At 44.8% G+C, this 11,897-nt stretch overlaps 1 protein-coding gene across 1 annotated transcript; it reads right to left on the reverse strand.

Moving 5' to 3' along the window:
* Window positions 1-4,622: 4,622 nt before the first annotated feature.
* Window positions 4,623-5,267, reverse strand: LOC109758138 (uncharacterized). Its single transcript, XM_020316987.1, has 2 exons — window positions 5,247-5,267; window positions 4,623-4,973 (listed from the first exon to the last, which is right to left on the reverse strand). The coding sequence occupies exons 1-2, from the start codon at window positions 5,265-5,267 to the stop codon at window positions 4,623-4,625; spliced, it is 372 nt and encodes a 123-aa protein (XP_020172576.1).
* Window positions 5,268-11,897: the final 6,630 nt, after the last annotated feature.

Genomic DNA, 11,897 nt, shown 5'->3' on the forward strand with positions numbered 1-11,897 from the left:
AGTGTGCACACGGTATCATATTTTCCATCCAAGGCTCTTAGGATATTCTTGATGATGAATCTATCGGTCATCTCTTCACTTCCTAAGCCGGCAATCTCATTTGTGATGAGAGCAAGCCTAGAGTACATTTCAGCGACACCTTCACCATCCTTCATTTTGAACTTGTCATGCTGACTTTGAAGCACATCCAATTTGGATTACTTGACGGAGTCGGTACCTTCATGCATATCAATCAAAGTATCCCAAATTTCCTTAGCATTCTCAAGACGACTGACTTTGTTGTATTCTTTGGGGCACAATCCATTGAAGAGGATATCGCAAGCTTGAGCATTGTATTGTAGCATCTTCAACTCTTCTGCGGTAGCTTCACGGTTCGGTTCTCTCCCATCAAAGAATTCACCTTGCAAGCCAATACACACAATAGCCCAAACGGCGGGGTTATGTCCAAGAATATGCATTTTCACCTTATGCTTCCAACCAGCAAAATTAGTACCATCAAAGTAAGGACCTCTACGGTGGTAATTTCCCTCGCCAGATGCCATACTCTTCTAGGTTGTGAAACCAAGGCTTTGATCATCAAAGCTATGGAAATCAAGGCAAATGGAGACCAAAGCTCTGATACCGAAATTATGTCAAGAGGGGGTGATTAGACTACTTGACCAAATAAAAATCTAGCCTTTCCCCAATTTCATGTTTTGGCAGATTTTAGCAACTTAGCACAAGTCAAGCAAACAACCTACACATGAAAATCTAAGAGTATAGCAGCAGAATGTAAATCATTGCATATGAAGGTAAATGGAGGAGTTTGGAGGGAGCAAACACACTGTAGAAATGGAGATTTTTGGCGTGGTTCCGATAGGTGGTGCTATCGTACATCCACGTTGATGGAGACTTCAACCCATGAAGGGTAACGGCTGCGTGAGTCCACGGAGGGCTCCACCCACGAAGGGTCCACGAAGAAGCAACCTTGTCTATCCCACCATGGCCATCGCCCACGAAAGACTTGCCTCACTAGGGTAGATCTTCACGAAGTAGGCGATCTCCTTGCCCATATAAACTCCTTGGTTCAACTCCACAATCTTGTCGGAGGCTCCCAAGTGACACCTAACCAATCTTGGAGACACCACTCTCCAAAAGGTATAGTTGTGTGTTGATGATGAACTCCTTGCTCTTGTGCTTCAAATGATAGTCTCGCCAACACTCAACTCTCTCTCTCACACAGATTTGGATTTGGTGGAAAGAAGATTTGGGTGGAAAGCAACTTGGGGAAGGCTAGAGATCAAGATTCTTGTGGTAGGATTGGAATATTTTGGTCTCAACACATGAGTAGGTGGTTCTCTCTTAGAAAATGAATGCTGGAAGTGTAGGCACGTTCTGATGGCTCTCTCCACGAACGAAGAGTGGGTGGAGGGGTATATATAGCCTCCACACAAAATCTAACCGTTACACACAATTTACAAAACTCGGTGAGACCGAATCATGAAACTCGGTCGGACCGATTTAGTTCAAAATTTGAACGTTAGGCTTTTCGGTGGGACCGACATGTCAACTCGGTGGGACCGATTTCATTAGGGTTAGGGCATAACGTAATCTCGGTGAGACCGATCACATGAACTCGGTAAGACCAATTTTCTGTAATAGGCAGACAGAGAGTTGGTCAAGCAAACTCGGTGGGACCGATTGCTCATTTCGGTGAGATCAAAACGTTACGAAAAGGAAACAGAGAGTTTGCATTGCGAACTCAATGGGACCGATCGCTCATCTCGGTTAGACCGAAACGTTACGAAGGGAAACAGAGAGTTTGCAATCCCATCTCGGTGAGACCGAACTTATTAGGGTTTCTGCCTATGGCTATGTCAAATGAACTCGATGGCGCCGGATAGATCAAATCGGTGGGGCCGAGTTTTACTTTTGGTTTGGGACATATGTGGATATGAGAAAGTGGTTGAGGGCTTTTGGAGCATATCACTAAGCATTTTGATCAAGCAAGCCATTAAGCAACACCTAGTATTAGCTTTTCCTATGGACTCAATGTGATCCTATATCACTAAAATGAAAAGGTAGAGCCTTGAGCTTGAGCCAATATGTGTCCTTAGCATTTTGAGGGGTCCACATTCCTAGTCCATGCCATGCCAATCATTAAACTTTCTGAAATGATCATCTTGAAATAGCATTAGTTCAATGAGCTATATGTTGTTAGGAATTACCAAAACCACCCAGGGATAGTTGCATTTTCAATCTCCCCCTTTTTGGTAATTGATGACAACATATAGATCAAAGCTTCGACAAATGATAATTAGATTGAAATACATCGTTGCTTTCAGAAGTATGTGATAAGCATGAGCTCCCCCTAAATTTGTGCATTATTTAAAGTCTGCTTTTGAATGCAAATGCACAATCGATTAGGATCATGGGTTACTCTTCCATGTCACATACATCTTGGCCCGCGGCTGGCAGGCGTTTGCCCGTGCGCGCGGCCTGAGCAGGAGGCGCACCCTCTACTTAAAGTATGATGGCCTCACGACCCTCTATGTGAGGGTGTTTGGGGAAGACGGCCGCCGCGCAGGGTGCTGCCACGATGACGGCAGCGGCGATGATGAGCTTGGCCTTGACGACAGTAGCGACGATGCCGAGGGTGAGCTTGCCCTTGGCGACGGCCGCGCCTCCTCCAGCTGTGGCGGCTCCTTTTCTGGCGAGAGCACGAGGAGCGGCGGCTATGACCAGCCGCCGGGCTCGCATCGGGGAAGGTCGCGGTTCGTCCCGTCGCCGTCCCTCGGTGATGCGGGAGGAAGGCTTGAACTGAGCCCGAGGGCCGCCGGAGCCAGGCCTTGGGAGCTGCTGCGGTCATGCGTGCCGCTTTTGTTTAACCTTTCCTTTCTCCTGCATTTGAAAAAAGTAGAGGGCCCCGCTGGGGCGTGTAATGAACCATGGTACTTATGCCACTATGCTATGCTTATTGTTTTGATGTTATGCCGTGATATTCGTGTTCCGAGTAGGTGCGGTAGGATAACTTAGCTTGATACGCTCGCGGTAGTTTCCCACTTCATGAGGGCGCGCCCTCTGGCATCTGGTGAAGCTCCTTTCCTAATGACTCAGGAGCCCTCAGCCTCAGGAGACATCGTAGACCTGCAGAGTTGTTAGAAAGCTTGATGGGGGTGCCTTGTTCTTTCTTGCGCGAGCCCTCAGGCATGGGCTAGTCGTGGCTTAGTGCACCGCGTCGCGCTACCCGGCGGGCACGGAATTAAGAGGGTGCGCATATCCACGAGCTCATTCGAGGGCGTCTCGCGAAGATCTAGGAAGCCGAAGCTCTGGGGCGACAGGGCTTTGGCGAAGTGTGTTCATGTCGCGGGCGAACCCAACGCACGCACGCACCTGCCCAGCCCCCGCGCGCGAGATGCGCGAGGAGGAGCGATGGGCAACTACCGCTCTCCCTATGCCAAGGCTAAAAGGCGAGTGAAGTAAAAAGGGAAAATCCAACTTGGCAATCGAGAAACGCGGGAACTCCAAATTACATTAAGAAGTTGCAAACCATCTATATAAATAAAGCAAATGAACAATCGCGTCTGGCATCTAGTCTAGTCTTCTCACCAGTGCGGAGCTAAGTGCTGCCACTAGGACGTGGGAGGGAGCCCCCGTGAGGCCCACGGGAGACACTTAGGAGACTCCGGGGCATGTACAACCCCAATCATTATTATGTGAGAGTGTCACGAGCGGAGACTTCACAGGAACTGGGCCTTGTTTCATGGGTAGAACTTTCGGATGTGCTGGATGTTCCAGGCGTTGTAGTTGGGGATCCCGTCCCACGTCTCCAGGCCTGGAGACGCGGGCAACCCTGAACGGGCCCTCCCACATGGGTGAGACCTTATGCATCCCTTCCCTGGAGAGCACCCTCCTCACGAAAAGATCACCCACCTTGAGCATCCTAGAGCGGACGTTGCCGCAGTGGTACCGCCATAGCGCCTGCTGGTACCTTGCTGCATGGAGCGAGGCTTGGTGGCGGCGTTCCTCCCCCAGCATGATGTCCACCCCCCACGAGGCGTCCTGGCTGCCTCATCAAACACCAAGACCCGTGCAGAGCGATGCTTGACCTTGTGTGGGAGAACAGCTTCGGCTCCGTAGATGAGGAAGAATGGAGTCTCGTCGGTTGGCTTGGTCGCGGTGGTGCGGATGGACCACAACACGGACTGGAGCTCATCCAACCAACCCCTGTCGTAGGCCTCGAGCTTCTTCTTGAAGGTTCTTGCCTTGATGCCCCTCAGGACCTCCACGTTGGCGCGCTCGGCTTGGCCATTGCTCCGGGGGTGTGCCACTGAGGCGTAGCATATCTGCGTTCCAAGGTTAGCACAATATGTTTTGAATAGGTTGCTAGTGAACTGCGAGCCATTGTCGGTGATGATGCGATTAGGGATCCCGAACCAGCTCACGAGGCCCTTGATGAACTTGGCTGCCGAGCCAGCTGGGATGGTGCGGACGGCCTCCACCTCCGCCCATTTAGTGAACTTGTCGATGGCGACGTAGAGGTAGCCGTAGCCCCCGGGCGCTCGAGGGAACGGGCCCAAAATGTCCAGCCCCCAGACCGCGAACAGCCATGAGAGCGGGATGGTCTGGAGACCCTGAGCGGGCTAGTGGATCTTCTTGGCATGGAATTGGCAGGCTTCATAGGATCTCATGAGTTCGCTCGCGTCGTTGAGAGTCGTGGGCCAGTAGAATCCACTGCGGAATGCCTTGCTCACGAGGGTGCGCGACAAAGAGTGATGCCTGCAGTCCTCGCCGTGTATGTCAGCCAACAGCTCGTGCCCTTGCTCCCTGGAGATGCACCGGAAGGAGACGTTGTTTGGCCGCTTCTGGTAGAGCTCGACGTCCTGAATGCAGTAAGCGGTGGCCTGGCGGGCCACGTGCTCCGCGTCTTCCTCCTTCTGTGGTAGGGTCCCCTGAAGCAGGTACACCTTGAAATCCTCGGTCCAGCACCCCTCCTAAGGCTCAAGCGAGAGGACTAGATGTGCTCCCGAGATTGGGCCACGGGCAGGGGCTCGCGAGGCGGGTGCTGTGGGGAGCTCCTCTTGAGATGATGTTGGTTCCGCTGCAGGATGGGCTGCTGAATGCTTGAAGAGCCGCTCCTCAAAGACGCCAGACTCCTGAGGCAGGCGCCAGGACGGCCTCTTGGCGATGTCGTCTGCTTCCTTGTTCGTGCCGCGCGGCACATGCTGCAGTTCCAGGCCCAAGAATTGTTTCTCAATTTTGCGTACCTCCGCAAGGTATGCCCCCATGTGTTCGTCCTTCGGCTCGTATACTTTGTTGGAGAAGTTGACGAGGAGCTGGGAATCGCCCTTGATGGTGAGGAGCTTCACTCCCAAGGCAACTGCAGCCTTGAGACCAGCGATCAAGCCTTTGTACTCCATGATATTGTTGGAGACCTTCTTGCCCTGCTGGAAGCAGAGCTGCACGGCGTAGTAGAGCTTGTCCTAGGTGGGCGAGATGAGCACGGCTCCAGCTGCTACCTCTTGAGCATGCGTTGGTTTTCCCTTGAAGAGGAAAGGGTGAAGCAGCAAAGTAGCGTAAGTATTTCCCTCGGTTTTTGAGAACCAAGGTATCAATCCAGTAGGAGAGTACACGCAAGTCCCTAGTACCTGCACAAACAATCAAGAACCTTGCAACCAACGAGATAAAGGAGTTGTCAATCCCTTCACGGCCACTTGCAAAAGTGAGATCTGATAAAGATAATAAGATTAATATTTTTGGTATTTTTGTTGTATAGATTGGAATGTAAAGATTGCAAAATAAATGGCGGCAGAAATACAAGTTGATAGGAAAATAATATGATGTAAAATAGACCCAGGGGCCATAGGTTTCACTAGTGGCTTCTCTCAAGATAGCATATATTATGGTGGGTGAACAAATTACTGTCGAGCAATTGATAGAAAAGTACATAGTTATGAGAATATCTAGGCATGACCATGAACATAGGCATCACGTCCGTGTCAAGTAGACCGAAACGATTATGCATCTACTACTATTACTCCACACATCGACCGCTATCCAGCATGCAGCTAGAGTATTAAGTTCATAAGAACAGAGTAACGCATTAGGCAAGATGACATAATGTAGAGGGATAAACTCAAGCAATATGATATAAACCCCATCTTTTTATCCTCGATGGCAACAATACAATACGTGCCTTGCTGCCCCTGCTGTCACTGGGAAAGGACACCGCAAGATTGAACCCAAAGCTAAGCACTTCTCCCATTGCAAGAAAGATCAATCTAGTAGGCCAAACCAAACTAATAATTCAAAGAGACTTGCAAAGATATTTTAAATCATGCATATAAGAATTCAGAGAAGAATCAAATATTGTTCATAGATAATCTTGATCATAAACCCACAATTCATCGGATCTCGGCAAACACACAGCAAAAAGAATTACATTGAATAGATCTCCAAGAAGATCGAGGAGATCTTTGTATTGAGATCCAAAGAGAGAGAAGAAGCCATCTAGCTAATAACTATGGACCCGAAGGTCTGTGGTAAACTACTCACACATCATCGGAGAGGCTATGGTGTTGATCTAGAAGCCCTCCATAATCGAATCCCCCTCCGGCGGAGCGCCGAAAAAGGCCCCAAGATGGGATCTCACGGGTACAGAAGGTTGCGGCGGTGGAAAAGGTGTTTCGTGGTTCTCCCCGAGGGTTTCAGGGTATAAGAGTATATATAGGCGAAAGAAGTAGGTCGGTGGAGCTACGAGGGGCCCACGAGTGTGGGGGGCGCGCCTACCCCCCTGGGCGCGCCTCCCTGCCTCGTGGCCGCCTCGTTGCTTCCTTGACGTCCACTCCAAGTCTCCTGGATTGCGTTTGTTCCCAAAACGATCTTCGTGAAGGTTTCATTTCGTTTGGATTCCGTTTGATATTCCTTTTCTGCGAAACACTGAAATAGGCAAAAAAACAACAATTTGCACTGGGCCTTCGATTAATAGGTTAGTCCCAAAAATAATATAAAAGTGCATAATAAAGCCCATTAAACATCCAAAATAGATAATATAATAGCATGGAACAATCAAAAATTATAGATACGTTGGAGACATATCAAGCATCCTCAAGCTTAATTCCTGCTCGTCCTCGAGTAGGCAAATGATAAAAACATAATTTTTGATGTGGAATGCTACCTAACATAATTTTCAATATAATCTTCTTTATTGTGGCATGAATGTTCAGATCCGAAATATTCAAGACAAAAGTTTAATATTGGCATAAAAATAATAATACTTCAAGCATACTAACTAAGCAATTATGTCTTCTCAAAATACCATGGCCAAAGAAAGCTTATCCCTACAAAATCGTATATTTGGCTATGCTTCATTTTTGTCACACAAAAATGCTATCATCATGCACAACCCCGATGACAAGACAAGCAATTGTGTCATACTTTAGAAATCTCAAACTTTTTTCAACTTTCACGCAATACATGAGCGTGAGCCATGGACATAGCACTTTGGGTGGAATAGAATATAATGATGGGGGTTGTGTGGAGAAGACAAAAAAGGAGAAAGTATCACATTGACGCGACTAATCAATGGGCTATGGAGATGCCCATCAATTGATGTCAATGCAAGGAGTAGGGATTGCCATGCAACGGATGCACTAGAGCTATAAATGTATGAAAGCTCAACAAAAGAAACTAAGTGGGTGTGCATCCAACTTGCTTGCTCACAAAGACCTAGGGCATTTGAGGTAGCCCATTGTTGGAATATACAAGTCAAGTTCTATAATGAAAAATTCCCACTAGCATATGAAGGTAACAAAATAAGAGACTCTCTATCATAAATATCATGGTGTTACTTTGAAGCACAAGTGTGGAAAAAGGATAGTAGCATTGTCCCTTCTTTTCTTTTTATTTTTTATTTTATTTTATTTGGCCTTTCTTTTTTTTGCCTTTCTCTTCTTTTTTTCATGGGACAATGCTCTATTAATGATTATCATCACACTTCTATTTATTTACAACTCAATGATTACAACTAGATACTAGAACAAAATATGACTCTATATGAGTGCGTCCGGCGGTGTACCGGGATGGGAAATGAATCAAGAGTGACATGTATGAAAAATTATGCATGGTGGCCTTGCCACAAATATGATGTCAACTACATGATCATGCAAGGCAATATGACAATGATGAAGTGTGTCATAATAAACAGAACGGCGGAAAGTTGCATGGCAATATATCTCGGAATGTCTATGGAAATGCCATAATAGGTAGGTATGGTGGCTGTTTTAAGGAAGATATAAAGAGGTTGATGTGTGATAGAGCGTATCATATCATGGGGTTTGGATGCACCGGTGAAGTTTGCACCAACCCTCAAGGTGGGAAAGGGCAATGCACGGTACCGAAGAGGCTAGCAATGATGGAAAGGTGAGAGTGCGTATAATCCATGGACTCAACATTAGTCATAAAGAACTCACATACTTATTGCAAAAATCTACAAGTCATCAAAAACCAAGCATTACGCGCATGCTCCTAAGGGGATAGATTGGTAGGAAAAGACCATCGCTCGTCCCCGACCGCCACTCATAAGGATGACAATCAAAGAACACCTCATGTTTCAAATTTGTCACACAACCTTTACCATACGTGCATGCAACAGGACTTGCAAACTTCAACACAAGTATTTCTCAAATTCACAACTACTCAACTAGAATGACTCGAATATTACCATCTTCTCTCAAAACAATCATCAAGTATCAAACTTCTCATAGTATTCAATGCACTCTATATGAAAGTTTTTATTATACCCATCTTGGATGCCTATCATATTAAGACTAATTTTATAGCCAAAGAAAATTACCATGATGTTCTAAAGGACTCTCAAAATAATATAAGTGAAGCATGAGAGATCAATAATTTCTATAAAATAAAACCACCACCGTGCTCTAAAAGATACTCCCTCCGTCCCAAATTACTCGTCGTAGAGATGGATGTATCTAGAACTAAAATACATCTAGATACATCCATACTTGCGACAAGTAATTCAGAATGGAGGGAGTATAAGTGAAGCACTAGAGCAAAAATTATCTAGATCAAAAGATATAAGTGAAGCACATAGAGTATTCTAATAAATTCCGATTCATGTGTGTTCTCCAAAAGGTGTGTACAGCAAGGATGATTGTGGTAAACTAACAATCAAAGACTCAAATCATACAAGACGCTCCAAGCGAAACACATATCATGTGGTGAATAAAAATATAACCTCAAGTAAAGTTATCCATAGACGAAGACGAAAGAGGGGATGCCTTCCGGGGCATCCCCAAGCTTAGGCTTTTGGTTGTCCTTGAATTTTACCTTGGGGTGCCTTGGGCATCCCCAAGCTTAGGCTCTTCCCACTCCTTATTCCAAAATCCATCAAATCTTTACCCAAAAACTTTAAAACTTCACAACACAAAACTCAACAGAAAATCTCATGAGCTCCGTTAGTATAAGAAAACAAACCACAACCTTAAGGTACCGTAATGAACTCATTCTTTATTTATATGGGTGTTAAACCTACTGTATTCCAACTTCTCTATGGTTCATACCCCCCGATACTAGCCATAGATTCATTAAAATAAGCAAACAACACACGAAAAACAGAATCTGTCCAAAACAGAACAGTCTGTAGAAATCTGATTTTTTTCGAATACTTCTGGAACTCCAAAAATTCTGAAAAACTAGGAAAACCTCGATAATTTGCATATTGATCTACTTCAAATACAATTGGTATTTTTATCACGTTCTAGTGAATTTTAACAATTATTTTCGTGAGCGCAAAGTTTCTGTCTTTTTCAGCAAGATCAAATAACTATCACCCAAGAAGATCCTATTGGTTCTACTTGGCAGAAACACTAATTAAAACATAAAAACACACCCAAATAGAGGCTAGATGAATTATTTATTACTAAACAGGAACAAAAAGCAAGAAACAAAAATAAAATTGGGTTGCCTCCCAACAAGCGCTATTGTTTAACGCCCCTAGCTTGGCATTGATAATTTTAATGATGCTCACATCAAAGACAAGAATAAAAGCACAAAGAGAGCATCATAGAACACGTGATGAACACATATAAGTCTAACATACTTCCTATGCATAGGCATTTTATAGCAAACAAATTATCATTGCAAGCAAAATTAGCATATGCAAGGAAGAAGAAAGAGACGATAGCAATCTCAACATGACGAGTGGTAATTTAGTAAGATAAAAATTTCTACAACCATATTTGCCTCTCTCATAATAATTACATGTAGGATCATAGGCAAATTCAACAAAATAGCTATCACATAAATATTCTCAACACGATCCACATGCATGCGAAGTTGACACTCTTCCAAAATAGTGGGATTATCATTAACTAAAGTCATGACCTCTCCAAACCCACTTTTATCAAAACTACCATAAGATTGAACATTCTCCAAATATGTGGGATCTAAAGTTGACAATCTTCCAAACCCAATTTCAATATTATTGCAAACACTATTATCAATCTCATATTCATCGTGGGGCTTAAATAAATTTTCAAGATCATAAGAAGAATCACCCCAATCATGATCATTGCAACAAGTAGTAGACATAGCAAAACTAGCATCCCCAAGCTTAGGGTTTTGCATATTATTAGCACAATTGACATCAGGAGAATTCATAGTAAAATTATTGCAATCATGCTTTTTATTCAAGGAGCTATCGTGAATCTCTTCATTAATTTCTTCATCACAATTTTCAGATTCACGAATTTCAAGCAAAACCTCATAAAGATAATCTAGTGCACTCAAATCACTAGAAATTGGTTCATCATAATTGGATCTCTTAAAAATATTAGCAAGGGGGTGAGGATCCATAAACTTTTAGCAAGCGAAGATGTAAGCAAAAAGAAGGCCCAAGGTAACACAAGATCGAACGGAAGGAGGGCGAAGAAAAGACAAAGGTGAAGTGGGGGAGAGGAAAACGAGAGGCAAATGGCAAATAATGTAATGCAAGGGAGAAGAGTTTGTGATGGGTACTTGATATGTCTTGACTTGTGCGTAGATCTCCCCGGCAACGGTGCCAGAAATCGCACGTTAGCGGGAGATCAAATCTTGACTTGACTTGGCGTAAGCCTCCCCGGCAACGGCGCCAGAAATCCTTCTTGCTACCTCTTAAGCATGCGTTGGTTTTCCCTTGAAGAGGAAAGGGTGATGCAGCAAAGTAGCGTAAGTATTTCCCTCAGTTTTTGAGAACCAAGGTATCAATCCAGTAGGAGACTACACGCAAGTCCCTAGTACCTGCACAAACAATCAAGAACCTTGCAACTAATGCGATAAAGGGGTTGTCAATCCCTTCACGGGCACTTGCAAAAGTGAGATCTGATAAAGATAATAAGATTAATATTTTTGGTATTTTTGTTGTATAGATTGGAAAGTAAAGATTCCAAAACAAACGGCGGCAGAAATAGCAAGTTGATAGGAAAATTATATGATATCAAATAGACCCGGGGGCCATAGGTTTCACTAGTGGCTTCTCTCAAGATAGCATATATTACGGTGGGTGAAGTGTCGAGCAATTGATAGAAAAGCGCATAGTTATGAGAATATCTAGGCATGATCATGAACATAGGCATCACGTCCGTGTCAAGTAGACCGAAACGATTCTGCATCTACTACTATTACTCCACACATCGACCGCTATCCTGCATGCATCTAGAGTATTAAGTTCATAATAACAGAGTAACGCATTAGGCAAGATGACATGATGTAGAGGGATAAACTCAAGCAATATGATATACACCCCATCTTTTTATCCTCGATGGCAACAATACAATACGTGCCTTGCTGCCCCTGCTGTCACTGGGAAAGGACACCGCAAGATTGAACCCAAAGCTAAGCACTTCTCCCATTCCAAGAAA

This window comes from Aegilops tauschii, chromosome 6 (assembly GCF_002575655.3).
Source record: "Aegilops tauschii subsp. strangulata cultivar AL8/78 chromosome 6, Aet v6.0, whole genome shotgun sequence".
In the NCBI taxonomy this organism is placed as follows: domain Eukaryota; kingdom Viridiplantae; phylum Streptophyta; class Magnoliopsida; order Poales; family Poaceae; genus Aegilops; species Aegilops tauschii.

Coding starts and splice junctions, on each gene's coding strand:
- LOC109758138 (XM_020316987.1), bottom strand. CDS start 5,267: ATGGGGGCATACCTTGCGGAG. Junction 4,974..5,246: donor TGGGGGCATACCTTGCGGAG/GTACGCAAAATT, acceptor CTTGAGCCTTAG/GAGGGGTGCTGGACCGAGGA.